At 41.9% G+C, this 19,182-nt stretch overlaps 1 protein-coding gene across 1 annotated transcript; it reads left to right on the top strand.

The window, feature by feature from the left end:
* The first annotated feature begins 13,837 nt into the window (after window positions 1–13,837).
* On the top strand, window positions 13,838–17,892 carry LOC104161961 (cell death-inducing p53-target protein 1-like). The gene is made up of 4 exons (XM_009700564.1): window positions 13,838–13,943; window positions 15,936–16,001; window positions 17,161–17,320; window positions 17,784–17,892. Exons 1-4 carry the CDS (start codon window positions 13,838–13,840, stop codon window positions 17,890–17,892), a joined length of 441 nt encoding a protein of 146 aa, XP_009698866.1.
* The last annotated feature ends 1,290 nt before the right edge of the window (window positions 17,893–19,182 follow it).

The following is a 19,182-nucleotide window of genomic DNA, read 5'->3' as shown; positions in this document are numbered from 1 at the left end:
CTGCTTTTTATAACTGGAAGGATCATTCAGATTTTTCTCCAAGCTTTATTAGGAAGGGACCTTTATTCATTGTTAGTTTTCCAGTAGCAGAGAAGCTATACCAAAATATGGGTTATCTGTAATAAGATTTCAATTCAACTTTATTTTTGTCATGCCTTAACAAAGGTTTCAGTCAACTGGGCTAGACCCTGAACACAAAACAGCAAGAAAGAGACAATCATACTTCAAAGAATATACAAACAATTTAAAAGGGAGCAAAGGGAGGAACACATCTCACAGTTTCATCCACCTACAAGTTAGGAGCATGGTGTGAGCCAGTTGGCTGAGGAGATACAGAAAACTCCACTGTGCTCCATTCCACTCTCATACGGAGGCCTGGCCAAGGGGAAGAGCTGCCCTGCCCTAGCAGGGGCTGGCTGCACTGCTGTGTGCTCTGCCCTGTGTTCGTCTTCGGGATGCTCCTAGTCCTGGGCCAGGCTCCAAACCTCCCAGAGCTTCCACTGGGGCAGCTTTCCCATGATACTGCCTTACATATGAGCCTGTGTAGGGCTCAATATCCAGAAGCACTCTGGCTCCACCAGCAGCTATGCAGGAATCCCCAGGTGAGGTGTAACAGCCTTTATCATACACAATGATCCTTCTGATCTTAACTCGATTGTTACAATATCCATGGTCAGAACTAGGGCTATCAGCTACACACAGGAAAAAAAAAAAAAAAAAAAGATCTTGAATCCAGTTGTCCCATCATATGAGAGACTGTAAGCAAAAATTGGAGAAAAGCCTCCAGATAATTGCCAATGTAGCTGCTACATGCAACAAGAGGCTATCTTTTATGATGACAAGAAAAGCAGTCAGCTCTTGATGGACTCATTTATAACGATTATTACACCCTTGTTTGTCTCTGATAGCATACATGATATTCAGGGGACTGATATAATGATTCAAGGAGACTGACAGACTCTTTGCTAAGTATCACACTGTTCCTCTTAGAGCAACCAGTGTAATTAAGATTGCAAAAGAAAGCCAGTGATATGCATTTAAGCAGAAGTTTAAAACCCCTCACTTCCCCCATAGGCTGAAGAATCACAGTGAGGTTGGTAGGTGACCACAGCAGGGAGAAAAGTGTGTATGGCAGGAGCCAAGAGGATCTTTGCACCCTCTCACCTCACCTACAATAAAGGCTGAAGATGTGAGAACACGTGCATGCCCAGTGCCGCTTGGAACAGGCAAAACAGAGCTGGCTCTGAAGTGAGTGGCTGCCTCCTGTACACCTGTAAACAGCCCTAAGAGCTTAAGCAACTTCAGGTTCTTTCATGAGTGTCAACTTCGCAGTATGTTAAGCATATTAAAGCTGTTCTAAACATTTAAGCACTTAAGCCATCCTACACCACAGTGAGAAGTTCTTGTGCATGGGCACTTTTGGACGCACTCATGGTTTCCTCACTTTTTTCCTTTACTCTTCAGGGGGGGAGGGGGGAAAAAAAGAGAGATGCCTGTCCCCAAAGAAATGGGCCCTTTCTCCCACAGATTCATTTCCTGCTTAACGGTAGTGTCTCTGATTGCAATGTTACAGTCACTGAAAAGCAAGGAGTGAAAGATTTCAGGGCTAGTGATTATCACGTTCACAACATAAAGAAGAAGAATATCCATAGTTACTAAATGAACATTTTTATATGTCAACATGGTAGAGGGAACTGTGGCTGAGTCTAAACTCTGTGCCCTTCAGAACACCCAGTATATGTTCTGAAAAAAAAATATTTCATAAAAAAAATATATAGTCTCACAATAGCCTGCCACAAACAAACATTAATTTGATCTGCAACCACAGCCATCCTAAAATCCATCTTTAACCTACCTTACAAAATGTTTCCATGAACGAAAGAAAATCCAGTCTGTGCCAAGTATCCACCTGGTTCCCCATGGAGCTGGGCAGGAGCAGGAAGGGGAGGGAAGCAATCCTGTGCAGACAATCCCTGTGGCTCACATCTTGGTAGCCATTCCTCTTCCCCAGTCTCACACGCTTTGGACACCGAACTTGAAGACAGAGAGAAATGTATCCACTTTTTGGTATCCATGGTTTTTCTTCCCCATAGACACATACACACTCACAAACCTGTTGCTGAGGTTCAGATCACCAGGGACTATTTCACAAGCATCATTTAACAGATATTTAGCTACCATATATATAAATAAATAATAGACATTGACTCTAATTTGTTCTACAGATGTTACTGCTTTGACACTTCTCTCTCTTCTATCTTCAGTACAGAGTATTTTCACTAGACCTTAAAACATCTCTTCAAGGAATGGTATGTTACAGTATGAACATGCATGCAGTGACTAAACCTGATCTAGCCTCTGTCTATACTGACAGGTAAGCTCTACTATGGAACTCTAAAAAGTTAAAAGCACATTATGTGCTTCTCTAGTGCCAGCAGGACATTCAACAGCACAGATAAGAATACCCAGAGATGTAGTCTGACATATATTCTCTATATTCTGTTATGTTTGGTGGTTTCCTCTGACTTCCAGGTTCATTCACAACATGTCAGTCTCAGAAGGCTCACTACCCTTTCCATTTTCATTCATTTCATTATTCTGTTCATCAACACCATTCCTTCATTCTTGATTTTCACCAGCGCAAAGCACATAATGAATGAACACAGAAAAGATGTTTCCAAGAAAAACTTACAAACGTCTCTAATATGCTAGCAGAGGGTCAGATTTTTACAGATGTGTTTCTTGAAGAATTTGAGGCAACTGTTGAGTGAAAAACTTATGATGATGTTGTTTGTATTTCACAGGAACCATAAGTTGTTAATAACTGCATCTGCAAGGAACAGAATGAGTAAATACACATATAGAGTGAGAGTTTGTGATGGGTTAACCTTTGCTAAAAGCCAAACTCCCACCCAGCCACTTGCTCCCTGCAGGACAGGGACAGAAAAGGAGTAACAGGAATGAAAAAGTTCATGGGTCAAGATAAAGACAGGAGGATCATTTACCGATTACCATCATGGGCAAAATGGACACAACATGGGGAAAATTAACTGAATTTACTGTCAGTTAAAAGAAATAATTTCAGGTAGTGGGAAGCAAAAAGACAAACATGAACACACCTTTCCTCCTCCCTCTCCCAGGCTATGCTTCCCTCCTTCACTCCTGACTCCTCTACCTACCCTGAGAGGTGCAGGGGGAATGGGGGGTCATGGTCAGTCCATAGCAGCTCCTCTCTGCTGCTCCCTTCTCCTCACTCTCCCCAATACAGTTTATCCCTTAATTCAGCCTCTTCAACACCCTCCTATCTGTTGTATTTATACATTATAGCTATACCTCTTGACTTTTAACATCATCAAATATCCTCAGGAAATAAAACCTTTCCTGAAAAAATGTTGTCAAAATAATATATCTCCCCAAAGCATTTCAGTTTCAATAAAGCAGCGTTTTAACATCTCTATTAATATCAAGTTATGTAATAATATGATGATCAGTCTATTACATCTTTTACATGGAGAGAATGCAAAGGAGTGAATAACTTGCCCAATATCACACAGGAAACCTGTGAAAGAGCAAAGATTTGAAATGCAAAAATAGGATCAGTCATGGTTACGGTGAGCCATCTTTTCATAGTTTTAGTTTAGTCTGGGAATATGGCTCTTATCAGGGGAGTCCGCAACTACTTTGATGGTCATCGAATGTAAATCATAGCATGTAGTGTACAAAGTGCTGAGCCTCCATTCTTGCTACTGAGGCAAATCTGAGCAAGTGTTCTGTGCTCTGTACCTGGTCCTTCAAGTCCGATGAGAGGCAAGTGATGTGCTTTCACCATTAACACCAAACGGTCCATTAACACCAAAAAAAAAAAATCTCTGTTTCAAAGAGATTCCAAGTTACAGTGACAAAAGTGGCATGAAAACTTGGAGTGCTTAAACTGTTCACTCTCTTCCTTTACCCATTGACACTTTCTCAGCTGTACCTTACTGTTTTGCTAATTATTGTGCAACCGTGACCTCTCAAGGTCAGAGGCTTCCTGCACTGCTGCAGCCCTTTCTTGAGTAAGACTTTGTTTGTTCAGGAGCTGAGCAAACAGCATGTTTTGGACCGGCGATGTGAGTCCCCCAGGCAGACCCGATGCATCATGCCCTATCCTTGTCGGGAGCACTGCGGATGGGCTCCTGTTGTGGAGAACAGCCTTTGCATGAAATAGTTTCACAGTGGGTTTGGATGAAGCGAGAACAATCCTTACTAAGAAGTTCATGTGGCCACCGTTATACTTGGAGATGCCAAATCTACGTCATCTCGGGGAGGTGTTTTAGTTTTTGTCTTTGTTTCTCACCATCTAAATATATTTTAATTGGCAATAAATTCAGTTAATTTTTCCCAAGTTGAGTCTGTTTGGCCTGTGATGGTAATTGGTAGGTGATCTCCCTGTCTTTTTCTCAACTGAAGAACAATTCCATTTTATTTTCATCTCCCATCCTGTTGAGGAGGAGGGTAAGAGTGTCTGGGTGGGCGTCTGGCAGATGGCCAAGGTCAACCCACCACAGAGACAAAGCACCTATTTAACAGAAAGTCCAGTTCAGCCACAAACCTAGTTACCAAGAAGATCCCAGCTATAATATCAATGGTTACCACCCTGCACAGATATCTTTGCTGATCTAAACACAAACACTTAATTGGTCAGAAAGTTAAATCATTGACTTCAATAACAAAATATCAGAGCCCCATATACAAGTGCACTTATGGCTTTTCATCATTCTCTGTGATGGTTTGTATAGAAGCACAATGGGTTAGGATATACACTTTTCTCTCCATTGTCCTCAAGTTATTCCTGTGCTGCTTCTATTTGTCTTCATCTAGCTTTCAGGTTATAGCACAAAGTAAAATTTCTGGGATATTAGAAAAAAAAAAAAAAAAAAACCAAACCCAAACCTCTGGTGCAAGCCTGTCACACAACATTCCTTTCGCTGCAAAGCAGGTGTGAGCAGTAGGCTAGGACTGTGGGAGAACCGGGGTAATTATACACCGTCTACCAACCTGACTCGCTCACATCTTCAACTGGATATACTACTGAGGCATGACGGCAGGTCATGTCACTGGTCATGCGTGCTGCTTTCTTTCCTAGACACAGCCACATTGCAAAGACATGGATGAAGTGATCAACTTTTGAAGCCTTTTTGCTCCCCTGATTTGCCAGAGCTACCTAAAGGTAAGAGCTTTCAAATTACTTAGGATCAATACTGTGTTTACTCCTTAGGAAGTAAAGAAAGGGAAGTGGCTTGAGCAGTATGACAGCTGTGGCTCTCTGTTGTAAATGTTAACTCTTTATGATTAAATTGTCAAGCTTTCAAAATCTGCAAGCTCTCTCTCTCATGTTCCTAAAATCTGGAGTAAAAGATTTTTCTCAGGCTATTTTAACTTTCTCCTAGAACAGATCAGAGATGGAAAAGAGGAAAATGAGCTTTCTGATACGGTGAAGATGAAACAGTAATAAGAATGGAAAGTCAAACTAATACAGCACAGGAAAGGGCTTAGCTCACACATAAAAGCAAGGCACACACCTGATCTCTTCAAATGAATATTTATTCATAATAACTTTGTAAGAGTTGCTAAACCAGGTCCAGATGCTGTATGACACACTACTTGAGCTGTTCTATCAGTTTTCAATTGAAGGACAAGTTATAGACGTTATTTTTACATAGGTATAAATGAAATGCTGGCTACCCATGACTCAATACTGTCGGTAAGGGAATGTTAATCCATAAAGATTTAAATGAAAAGATGGCAAACATCAAACTTTAAGGTAATGATGAAGTGCTGGAAAAAATTGTGTAAGGCTGCCCTCAATTCCGACAGCTAGAAGGGAATGTGAAAGACAAAATTGTGTCAATAGAGGACAAAGGCTGAATCTAAACTCAGCATTTCCTATCTTCTCTTTTTTGCTTAAGTTTTAAGACAAGGTATAACCAAATGTGGACCATGTCACTGCAGTATGGTCACAGTGCCTCCCTGATACAGTGTTTCTGTATACAACAGAGCTAAGCAAAATCAAGACGAATTACTTTGCTCATTGGCACTGTTGCAGAACAGGAACTGAGCCCATCTTTTTTTCCTCCCAGTTGAGGTTAATGCACAAACCACTGGACAATACTTCCTTTTAGTGGTTAGTACTATATTTTTGGAATGGTAATTAGGGAGAGACAAGTTCTAATGCAATCCCACAGCCCAGTTATGCTCATCCTTCAGAATAAGGGCCCTTTAGATGTGAGTGAAGTTGGTCATCTGAAGGAAGCAAGGGATTATACCTCAAAAAGTAGATTAAGGAACAAGATTTAAGAGATACATTTGGTTTGCATCAAAGGTTAACACAGAAACCAGTGATGGATCTTATTCAGTTTTTTAATTAATATAACAGAAATATAGGAGTGGCTAATAAAATGTATGAATGAATAAACAAATTATGGAAGTAGAAAATCTATTACACAGAATGAGAAAACCTAGAGAACTGCCATGACAGAATTCATATGTATTATAATGCTACAAAGCAGTGCATTTAGAAAATTATATCAGGAATTTCAGCTACAAGCTGGGAGTTCATTAGTACAAAATGACATTAGAGGAGAAATACCTACTGTTAGTTAATGACAGCATAAATACAAATCATCAGCATGATGTGGCTGTGGAAAAGGAAAAAGTCTACTGGATTATTCTAAAGACAGCATTTCCATTAAATATGACACTCATAGCATTATACAGGCTGAAGACAGAGCTCATTGGCCACTCATGGCCAAGAAGGATGAATTCACTGTACAGAAACGAGAAGGACTCAAAAGCTTGTTTAGCCCTGTGAAGGAAAGGCTGCAGAGAGATAGGAATCTTCTCTGGGCTCTCTCAAAGGGAGGTTCTTCTATAAAAGCATGGCACAATAACAAACAGGAATAAACTACCATGAATAATTTTAGGCTAGGTTTGTGAAAGTTTACAGTGGTTTGAACTGCTTTAAGGTGAGAGCAACAGGAGCAGTATGTGTACTGAACTATAGAGCAGAGCTCCCTTGATGAAGGGATAATCCAACATAAACGTTTGACCTGGGACAGGACTGGAAAATCCAGTGAGTCCCTGCCTATGCAGCAGCTTTGTGAGTCCACATAGGCAGGGCCAGGCTGCCAATCTGCACACACAAGCACTGCAGCTGCCTGCGCAAGCCCTGTACGCAGGCGACCAGCCCTCCAGGGGCACATCACAGCAAACAAGCACTGGGTTGTACTTTTAAAACAAAACCAAAATAAAACCAAACCTCCAGACCTTCCAAATCTCATTTCACCTGTGTCATCACTTACAATGTCATGGAGAAAAGGTTTTCTCCAAAATGCAGAAAGTAAAGAGCTCTTTCTTTCTCAGTAGAGCCCAGTTCACCAACGTTTCACTCTTTGGTATATGCTTCCTCCTGATTTTGTGAACAATGGTGATGCTCGTTTTACGCTAAACTTCCATGTAAGCCATGGGGACTTGGATTACACATAAATATCCCCCTTTCCACATGAGAGGAGGAGAAGCAGTATCTACACCGTGACTTTCTGGGTTCTGCCCAGCTCTCTGGCTCAATGACAAAAACATCCTGATGACTTCAACAGATGAACGACCAACTTCTTCCACTGACCACTTCAAGCAGTGACCTTACATATTGGCTAGTGAGCCAATGCAGTCAACAGACAAGCCAAAGGAACCAGGTGAAGAGTTTGCAACAAGAAATATGGTTCATATTCAGTTGAATCCCCCATAGCTACATCCTCTCCACTTGAGAAAGGAAGCTGGTAGCCTGATACAGGCTTAAAAGCCAGAATAATTGTGGGATTAAAAATGAAATTTGGGAGTAAAGAATGGGGAATTGGCAGAGCATCCTTCATCTCGTTGAAAATTTTATCTACTTCAGACATCCTGAACACTTTTTAATGTCCAACTTTTAATATGTTGCCAGCAGTCATCTCTATTCTTATTCTTAAAATGAAAGCTAACAAACAAATACCTGAATGCTGCTCCCCAACTCTTCGTTTATCGGTATTAAGAGCTGAAACTATTCCTTCCTGACCATCTGAAAAGCCTCAGCACATTGTGAATGTTATCATAAACAACCAACTTAGGGCTAAAGGAAAAAGATCTCTCCACTGAGGAATTCAGTGTTTCATTGCTAGCCGAAAACTAGAATTAACTGTTTCAATAAAGTGAAACAGAGGTACTCAATATTGTTCAAGCTACAGATGCAATTGCATGCCAGCAATGGCATTTTAAGGTCACTCTTTAAAATAGCAGATATTGAAATTATCTCATAAACGCAGCTGCAAGGGCTAAATGCCCAAGAAAATGTTAAACTAGTGATGGCAGGAGAACAAGAACACATTATACCAAACTGAAAGCCTTTGGACTAGTATCCTACAAGCCAACAGATCACTGGTGAAAACTGCTATACCTCCAGATGTCCATGAAATCTGAAGATCACTTACTATAACGTTTTAACATTAATCTCCCAAACCCCAAAATTTTTGAATGTATTACCCTATCTTCTTCAAATACCTGAATCACTTAATGTTTCCTCCCAAATTCCATGGTCCTTTTTTTCCGTCTCTGAATCCACTCTTCCTGAAGTTAATGGCAAATCCCACACTTTTCTTACAAAGTCACTGTGTGCTGTCCTGTCCAAGATTCTGGACGCCATCCTGGTACATGATGTGATAGCCAAATATGATAACCTCCCGCCAGATGACATGATGCTGATCCAGCCCTTATTGCCAGCTGTAGTACAGACAGGGCACAGAGACAGCCCTTTGCAACTTTAGTCCCTCTCTCACATATCTAAGTCCCTACATTTTCTCCTCCACTCCTATACATGCTAGCTATTTTGTGCTGTTACATCCATGTCTGGGTCCTGGGAGCAGCTTCAGCTGGAACAGAGATAGGCCAGTGCCAAGCACTTTTGAAGACTTTTTAAAAACTTCATTTGGGGTCTGCAGTATGAGATCAACAATTAACCTTCTTGCTAAAGCAAGCCTCAGTTACATAAAAAAAAAATAAAAATATTAGTAAATCTTGATCAGCTTTCACAGAAGCACCACATCATTTTTTTAACTAGGTCAATTTACTTTTGAGGAAGAACTGTGACAGAACAGAATATGGAGGTAAGGGAAATGTTACCTGGACTCCGATACACATGCACCTGCCAATCGATCTGCCTCCTCTTCTTTTCAGACTATAATTTCTGAATCTGAATGGAGAAAATCAGTACTGCAGTGAACTTCAGTTTTCAAATGAAATCGTAAATACTTCATTGGCACAGGCTCATAAGACTAAAACAAAGATGCATCAGCACTCAAGTAATGAGATTTCTGAAATGGCTGTCGAGTAGCTCCCAGTTTGTGTTCTGCTGAGCTATTCCTAGGTTGAAACGGACATGAATCCCACGGGACTCTCCAGGCTCATGAATACTTCCATTCCAAACACCACAATGTCACCTTTGAAGGAGTGTTTGTGGGAGAAGCATATTTCCAACGAACTTGAAATCAAACTGGAAAAAGTATTTCTGAAAGGTGAAAAATTATTTGCATAGACAGACTGTCTCTCTGCCTACCAATGCAAACATGCAGACCTCGAAAAAACCTTCTGAAAAATAACCACGAAGAAAGGAGGAAAGTCATCGTTCTCTTTGCAACTATTTGAACCGTACCTGGGATGCCAAATGACAACCCTGTCAGGAGTCCTGAAAAGATTGTCCTCCATGTGTCTCAGTTTCCCCTTTACAAAGCACAAATGACAGTGCCTATGCCTTTTTGCAGGCACCCATCAAACTATTCTGATCTGTGGGATTATTTAGCCATCAGGGATGTTTGGGAAGGAATGTGCAGAGGTGCGGGTGAGAGCCAGAGCATGGAGCCCTGGCGTGGAATTTTGCAGTTCAGCAGCTTTGCTTGGCTGCACGACAACTGCTCTTCATACCAGAACACAAGTGCCTGGAGCAAATCCAGAGGAAGATGATGGAAACTGCCGTTGCCTGTTGTCCCCTAGGATATGTCCTTCCTGGAACATAAAGGTTTTGTCATTTCCACCTTCCTTTCCCTGAATTGGCTCTTTGTGCATATGCCTCAGGGCGTGATTAGCCTTTTTTTTTTTCCCGTACTATTTGCACAGGACTTAAAGTGAGCTTTATTTTCCAGTGTGAACGCATTATACCCACATGGAGAAGAGACTGAGACTTCAGAGGACAGAAGGGGCAGACTTGTTTTGGTGTCCCTGGGCCTATACATTTCTGCTGGCAAATCAAGTAGTTTGCAGTTGCTTGAGTCAATCTTGAGTCCTTCAGAGAAACCAAGTCCCCATTTCAGGAGTGCACAAGGGTCTGCTCTGCCCTTGCAGAGAGCTTTGTTTGCCAGCATGACTGCAGAGAAGACAACTACATCACCTCCCTAGCTATTAAGCATGGGCCTCGAAGATGTTACTGGTTTCTGGAGGGGATTTTATAGGACATTTTCCTACTCTTCAGGAACTGCTGTCGGATATATACTGTGTTCAGCTTTGGGGTCCTCAGCACAAGAAGGACATGGACCTGTTGGGGCGAGTCCAGAGGACGGCCATGAAGATGATGCGATGGTTGGAGCACCTCTGCTATAAGGACAGGCTGAGAGAGTTGGGGTTATTCAGCCTGGAGAAGAGAAGGCTCTGGGGACACCTTATAGCAGCCTTCCAGTACCTAAAGGGCCCTACAAGAAAGCTGCAGAGGGACTTTTTACAAGGGCTTTCTAGTGATAAGACAAGGGGCAATGGCTTTAAACTGGAAGAGGGAAGATTTAGATGAAATATTAGGAAGAAATTCTTCACCACGAGGGTGGTGAGGCACTAGCACAGGTTGCCCACTGCCGCATCCCTGGAAGTGTTCAAGGCCAGGTCGGATGGGGCTTTGAGCACCCTGGTTTGGTGGAAGGTGTCCCTGCCCATGGCAGGGGGGTTGGAACTAGATGGTCTTTAAGGTCTCTTCCAACCCATTCTATGATTCTATGATATTTTTTCCTTACGACTTTTTCCTACAGGGCTACTAACACTGTGTGTTCTCTCCCATACCTTCCTCTCCAGCAGATGATCGTGTCCGAGAGAGGAAAGTCTCTAGCTGTAATCTACAGCAATAACACTTACAGGTTTGGGGGTCATAGTCCCAAAGAGCTCTCACGCATCACAGGCGTGGTTGCAACCAAGAACTGAGTAACCACTTACACGCCAAAGGAAAGGGTCTATTGAGTTGCATAAAACACCCTAGAGAATGCCTTTCCTGGATCTCTGGACTTGCGGCATTCAGGCCCAGGGGGTATCTAACCCCCTGGTACTTTCTCCCAGGTAGGCTGAAGAAGCTCCTGCAGAAGTCGAGGCCCAGCTACCCACGCCATTCCCCAGCTCAGCTGCTCTGGGGCAGGTCTTCCGCCACAACACACAGAGCTACAGGCAGCACTATTAGAAGCACGTAACAAGACACTGAAAGCGAGCAAATTCAGGGCACCAGCTTTATCAACAGCCTACAGTCCACAGCTTCTGTGCTTGACAGCCCTAGGAGATCAAACACAAACCTTGCATCCAGGGGGACTCCCACACTGTTCCTGGCTCTGCTGCTGATTCACTTCTGCATCTCTTGTTCTATACATTTAACTGGTGATATTATACTAATACCTTACTGGGTGGAGCAAGGAATTAGTCAGTGTTTGCTTCCATTTAGATGTTAACCTGAAACGCTCTCACTATGTTAAACATTATTATTCCCTCCTACTCTGTGCCTCATGATAGGCCTTTTGCCTGGGCCTATAGTCACTGGATGAAATTCAAAAGCCCTTTCCTCTTTTTCCTGTTTCACAGTGAAAGAGATGAATTCAGCAGAAGTGTGACTGAACTGACACCACCCAGTATTTAGTGTCTGGTGTTTAAGTACCAAGATAGCAATAAGCCAAAAACCCTATAATTTTGCCCACTGATCCTCGTCCCAGGGAAACAGCCCTTGGACAACACTGGCTAATACAATATTGTCTATCATCACACTCCTGAACCCACAGTTACTACTGACACACTTTCTTCTCTGTAGACCCTTACTCCCCCTTGGCTCACATAGCTTCATCTTACCCAAGTCCCCTTGATTCTCAACTTTTCTTTTTTCTTCTCAGTGAGATCCTCATGAAGCTTCAACAACGGCCTGTTATACCTCTGACATTCCCAATCACCTCTTTTAGCTTCTTTATAATGAGTATACCAAGATGCACCTTTCCCCATCCCTCCTCTCCAATTCATATATTATCAATTTTCTCCAGCATCTTTGGCTTTAACATAGCCAAGGCTGTATTTCTGATTTTTTTCTCCACACTATCCTACCTATTCCCTTTATTATTCATTCTGCTACCATTTTCCATATCACTTCCCATTCATCCAGATTTGTGAAAAATCACTTCTTCCCTAGTGATATTTTTGAATTCTTCCGTTTCCGTTTCTTCCTCCTTAAAAGGACTGATGCTTTATCTCAGCACTACTAATCCCTCTCTCTTTTGGCCTCCCAAACACACCTTGAAAACACACACATATTGCTCTCCAACACACCTTGAAAACAGACCTGTTGAGACCATCTGGCCTTGTTCAGCAACTTCTATCCTACTCCAGTTTGACCTCACAGATTCAGGCAGCTTGTGCTGACTTGTGAAATGTTACATTTCTCAGTCTCTTACTTGCTTATCCAAGTGTCTCTTAACAATATAACCCCTCACTTTTGCAGCACCAGTGAGTAGGTGAGAGGGGCACAGTCCTGATCGAAGCAGAGAAGGTGTCCGCACAGCGACACAAGACATTTAGCTAGAATGCAAAGAGCCATGTGGAGTTACCTGATCAGCCAGTAAACCTGCACCAGACTCATTCAGCAGCTCCTCACAAACATCTTGGCTCCTTTTTCCACCAAAACTGGCCTTCCTTGCTGACCTGCATGAAAGGCTGTAACTTTCTTCTACAAAGGAGTCCTACAGTTAACATTAGTAGGAAATCAACCAGTTAATACTGGTTCAAGGGACAGCTAGGCATAATTAACACCGTTCTATTTACAATAATACAAAGACACATCTCCAGTTGTATCCTATTCCTCCCACTCTCCTTTATTGCAAGGAACAGTTCCTGTTAACACCTGCAAAACACACATATTTTGTGGCCTCATCTTGTTCAGAGCCTCAAGCAGCGCAGTCATATTTAATAATGATATTGCCCAACAAAAGCCTGTCACACTAGTGATGAGGCAGTAGTTTCACAGTACAAAACTGGTCACAGTAATGATGATGATAAGGTTGCACAATAACCAAATGAAAGATAGATCCAAATTGCCACTGGTTGCACTGTTGCAGGCTCTGATTTAATGACACGTGAAGGTTTTTCACAAGTGCTCCAAAGTGTGCTCTTCCCGTCCTTGATTATTTTGACAATCCATAGAAAAAAAATTAGGTTAACTTTTCTGCAAAGGTAACGCTTTCAGTCACAAGTTTACACACTTTGAAGAGTGTGTTTTCTGGGGAAACATTTTTAGCTTTCCAGCACAAAGAAATATGTAAAGATGGTATTTTCTGCTCTCCCTTCCCATCGTCCTCATCATGAAGTGTAAAAGGAACTGACTGCACTTCAGTCTATAAAAAAGCCAGAATATGAGAACTGCTAATTTTCCTCTAAGTAAAATCTGAGTGTGTGAACTAGGAATTAAAGCAGCAGGCATTGACAAACATACAGCACCGAAAATCACTTACAGTAGATTTTGTTTTGCACTACTTTTGGCAGGTGAACTGCAGAGATGCCTAGTGAGAAGGGACGTGTGGAAATTCCTATGATTATGTACGAACCGCACCGTGAATCCTACATGCAAGAACCCTCTGCACCAGAGTACTGCAGCCAAGAGGGTAAGCAGGCTTCACTGGAAAGAGCACCCTCTTGGTGGCTGTGGGGCACACATTGATAGTCAGTTTCCAGAGTGTAACTGAGCCACCTCATAAGGGACCCAGCTTTGCCAGGACGTGATGGGTTTAGAAAGCGCCTGTGCCAGCACATAAAAGCCAGGGTTTGGGTAGGCAAGCTGATAGGATCTCCTATAGAAACATCATTTGAAAAGGCAAAAAATACTTTTGTTTGTTTAGTTAATATTTTTCAAAAACCACATGCTTTATTGGAAAAGGAATTGCAGTTGTATCTCTACAATAATTTCATATTCCTAATGAGCAAATGTTCAGCCAGCAAACTGTACGTGGACAGGCTATGTCTTGCTTAAATTGTAATGTAGTTTTCCAGAGGACTGGCCTTTTCCCAAACACTCCTGCTGCCTAGAGCTGCCCTCCATAGATGAGTCAGTTCTGCAGCCAGGTTCTGTGGGGATGAACAACCCCTCCCCATTGCTGTCTCATGGGGAAACATCGTGACTGAAGTGCTGACAATTCAGCTCAATGACTGCAAGTGGGCACCAACAGCTGCTGCTCTGCTGGGTTGGCTTTTCCCTCTGAAACTAGGCATTGCTCTGACACCCACACAAGTATCTCCTTTGTCTTCTGACTGTTCGAGCCCACACTCATTGAAAGACATACTAAGATATCAGTGATTCTACCTTTGTTACCTTCCTGCTATTGAGAAAATTGTGAGCTACTCAACCAAGGGATAGGCACTCAACACATCTTAACACTGAGTTGCAGTACCTTGTCCTTGCACAGGAAGCAAGTCCTTTGCAAAAACACATTGAGTGATAACTCACTTGTACTAAGCACGTTCCTCTTCTAGATCAGAAGGAAGTTCTTTACGTCTTAATTTTTTACAAATTTGTTTTCCCATAAATAACGCGCCCTCCAAAAAAACCCAAAAAACAAAACCCAAAACAACCCAAAACGTAAACACCCTACCACCACCATTAAACCCAAATGCCATTGCAAATCTCTACTGCTTCTGGCACGCCATACAAGGAAACACTGTTAACATTTTTTCATCTTTGCCATTCTATTTTGTCTCACTCTGGAAAATTCCAGTTTTGCATCCCATTTTGTATCCCTGTGGGCTTATTTCCTGGTTGGACTCACATTGTTTCGGAAAGGCTCAATGGACTCCCACATCAGGGCTGCTCTGCTTAGGGGTGAGGGCTTCTCTGACGCTGCGCAGGTCAACCAAACAAGACTTCTTGTAGGGACTGTCCTCCTGCTGCAGACCAGTCTGGTAGTTTGATACCGCATCCATGCTAACTGGCTGTAAAGTTTTACATATGAATTTATTTTGAATGTATTCATGAATGTATTTTTTTATACATTCATTTATTTCATGCTCAGGTAGGCTGATTGCATTCTTAATTTGTAAGATTAGTAAAGGAACTAAAAAAGCATGAGGTGTCTTAGTCACCAGCTTCCTTTCTCTCTTAACCACAACAAAAGGGAAAAGATCTTTAACTTTTTTCTAGAACAAAGCATTTAATGAAATTACTTGGCTGGAATTTAGGAATAGATAAAATTCAAACTAGAAAAAAGGCTCTAGATACTACTAGTAAGGGTAGCAATCACTGAAACTAGTTAGAGGTACTGTGGATCCTTTATCAAAGGAGTCCTTAAATTAAGACCAAGTATCATTCCAATGTTACGCTGGAATAGATGCAGTTACTGCCTTTGTGTTGAAAAACCTATTTGGTTTCTCAGCTTATGTTACATAGAAAGTGAGACTAGCTAGTCACTGCAGGCTCTTTTGGCTTTAAAAATCCACTAATCAATTCAGTTGCATTTTTTCCGTGTCTTGTACTTCACTGAGCCATGTCAGGTCTCCCCTGCGAGGCACCATGCCATGCAGCTCCTTGTCAGACTCCAGACGGGGCTTTTGGGAGGCACAAGCCGTATGCATTTTCATGTTTTGCCCTGTTTTTCTTTGCACAGGGGGTTATGAGTATCCTTCTCCCCCACCTTACTCCTGTCGAGAAGCAGCCACCATTGAGCAACCAGGTAAGTGCCAGGGGACTGTGTTTCTGACAATGTTTGTGGCTTTACATGCTAAAAAAAGTGAAATGTTTTTAGTTTTAAAATCCACAGAGAAGATGGAGTTTTCTGACCCAATCACAATCTAAGAGGCTAGAAAATTTCCCTAGAAATGTTGGGAGATAAACTGAGACAAGAGACTCAGACTCATTTTTCCAGTGTTAGCCAATCTTACAGGAGCACCCATTTTTTTTTTAAACCAGGCAGGAAGTAGGATTTTCAGAACAAATCATTTTAAGTCCAGTGTATTTCATTGTTCCTGTCCTAGTCATCTTTACGGAAGCGGAGAAGCTCAAAGGAGACACTGAGGAAAGGCTTCAAAGAACAGTCAAATAACATCTCTTACAGGAGGGAAGGAAACACATAGATCTTTAAAAATCCCTAAGACCAGAAGGCATTAAACTCAGATATGCTATATCTTATCTATCTAACAGGCAATACCTTCCCACTCCTGAAGTTTTGCTTCAGGTTACAGTGTGAATGTATCCTAAACTTGTTTTAGGATGCTTAAAATGGTATTTTTCACTGAAAACATTTCTGAAAAAAACACACTTCATGTACCTACAAGGGGTGTGCCCCTGAAGGAGTATGACAGAGACAGGTCCACTGAAAAAACATGAGTGAAGCTGCAGACTTTACTGCCTGGGGACAGCACCAACATCGGACTGATGACATTTGTATGTCAGAATAACTACTTTGATGAATTTCTTGTAACTACTGAAAAGTTGATCTAGAAAGCTCGTATATATCCTTCAGATCTCTTCTTCAGGGAGAACATGCATTTTCATGTTATTTTAAATATTGGAAGATAGATTCTCATTGTCAGAGTACACGTGCCAGTGGGTGGAGACTGCCTGCCTATGCGGATTATCCCATAGGCAATTCCCTGTATATGTCCTTATCTGAGTAAATACTGGCTGCGGCTGCTGGTAGGAGCAACATATTGGGGTACACAGAACAAGCAGTACAGTGGTTCTTATGACTACACTTGAAATCAATAATAGTAACATATGTGCTTCTAGATCAGCCATATTAAGAACCGACATTCTCCAATTAAGATTTTATAACTTGTAAAAGATTTCCTATGCTTCTAATTTTGCTGCTTCCCATTTCCTCTTGAACTCAGTTTATTTGGTGTCTCAGCCTCCGATCATCTTAGCAGGAATCTTCTCAAGCAAACCAACATCCACAATATGCCCTTCCTGCCGCCAACACATCACCACGCAGGTCACGTACAGACTGGGCAGACTGTCTTATCTTCTCTGCACCAGCTTGTGCATGGTTGGGTAAGCTTTCCTGTATACTTTGAAGATTCTTTATAGCAGAAGGTTAAAAAAGAGTCATTAAAAATAAAAGTTCTAGCTAGTGCTTATGTAGAGAGTTTGCCTTTCTCTACTTGGTAAGTCATTCTGTCCATTCTAGATACAGCCATCGTGGCTACAGGAGATGCAAACTCACTAAGTTTAACCAAGTATGTTATTACTTTTCGTAAGACAAGCAAAAATTAGTACAATGTTGTCTACTTCCCTACTGTAATTTAGAATCAGGTTCAGAATCAGACTAATGCACAAGACGTTAGCAGTGAAGACGATTAATTTTTTGGAAGATACTTTAAGAGACTTGGGAAAGAAAGGGATTCACACAGTGAAAAGGCAGACAGAACAAGGCAGAGAAAAAGCACAGATACAGCCAGCAGAAAGAAAATTTAACAAATCATTCCATGCATGTCCATCTCCTCTTTGGCTGTAGGTGCTGTTTTGGATGCTGCTTTGTACCTCTCTTCATGAGGATCTTCAAGGATGCAGACCATTACTGCCCATGCTGCCAATTTCATATTTATAGATACAAAAGACTATAGAAACAAAAGTTTATGCAATCAGATGACATCAAGTCTCTGTTTCCTAACGGCATATAATTCTACACGTAAAAGTACTGCTAAGAAACCTATAGGAGTAGGGTTAGGTTTTGCAGCTCCCTTGCTGATGAATCTATCTGGAGCTTACCGTTACATAGCTGGACTTAAAACAAAAAGCCTTGAAGACTAATTTACCGCGTCACTTGAATTTATGCTCTATTTGATTTGTTGTCCTGAGCTGTGAAGTGACCAGCTACTGAGTACTTCAGCGCTACTACTACTCCTCTCAAATCTCCAACCCTGCTGGGACACAGACCCTTCTGGACTTTTCAGCCCACCAGTAACCGAGAGGTTTGGACATGCACATTTTAGAGAAGCACTTACCTTCTATGCACTGGAACAGTCTGGTCGGGATTTCATTTCTCTCTGCTCTTCTTCGTATGGGACCTACCCCTGCAGGGCTGTGGGTGGTACAGTGTAGCTGATTATTTATTAATGAAACACTAAGTTATGAGACTGTCTTTACTGTGTTATATATGACATAAGAAAATAAACCTGTCATTGTTAACAATACTGGCAAAACATCTCCTGTCTGCACTGCTCCCATGATCTGTTGCATCCAGAGCAGAGATGCAGGTCAGACTGGGACACCCCATTTGCGTTAACAAACCAAGAACCAAAACATAAACATATAAAGAAGAAAAATCAGCAAGCATAGCTTGAAAAGTGTCACCAAAAACACAACACAAGGCCCTCATTTTACTTCTCTGCCTTCCCACTGCAGTGCATCATCACCCAAACAAGGACTTACTACACTTTACAGAGAAATTTTGCAGTTCTCGTCCAGTCACTTATCTTGTAAAATCAAATCTCCGTAATTACTTGCCGAGAAGGTGCCTAGACCCTGCTCAACACTGACAGTGGCAGCAGCTACCGCTGTCTACTGCTGGCTGGAAAGATAAACAGGTGAATAGAAAAGCCCTTATTTCCATGTTTTAACATCATAAATATGTCCATGTTAGCACCGTAATTACTGTGGGCAAGTGGGATGAGTGGCACGCAGCCCCCAGGCTGCTCCCCTGCCCTTGCACTTTATCATGACCGAGGTACCCTGCCCCGCTCTGAAGGATCCGTAGGTACCACGCAGTTAAAAGAACTTTAAAACTTTCCCACTTAGCCCAACTCTAAGTTCGATTAAACTGTTTGTTTTAGCTATTTGGTCAATTTAAGCCATCAAAAGCAGAGCGTGTCCCCAAATAGCTATTTAGCAACAGCGACTCCAGAGCCCCGCCA

Source organism: Cariama cristata, unplaced genomic scaffold (assembly GCF_000690535.1).
Source record: "Cariama cristata isolate BGI_N322 unplaced genomic scaffold, ASM69053v1 scaffold33805, whole genome shotgun sequence".
In the NCBI taxonomy this organism is placed as follows: Eukaryota; Metazoa; Chordata; class Aves; order Cariamiformes; family Cariamidae; genus Cariama; species Cariama cristata.
The sequence above is the reverse complement of the archived record's forward strand: the minus strand, read 5'-3'. Positions and strand labels throughout refer to the sequence as shown.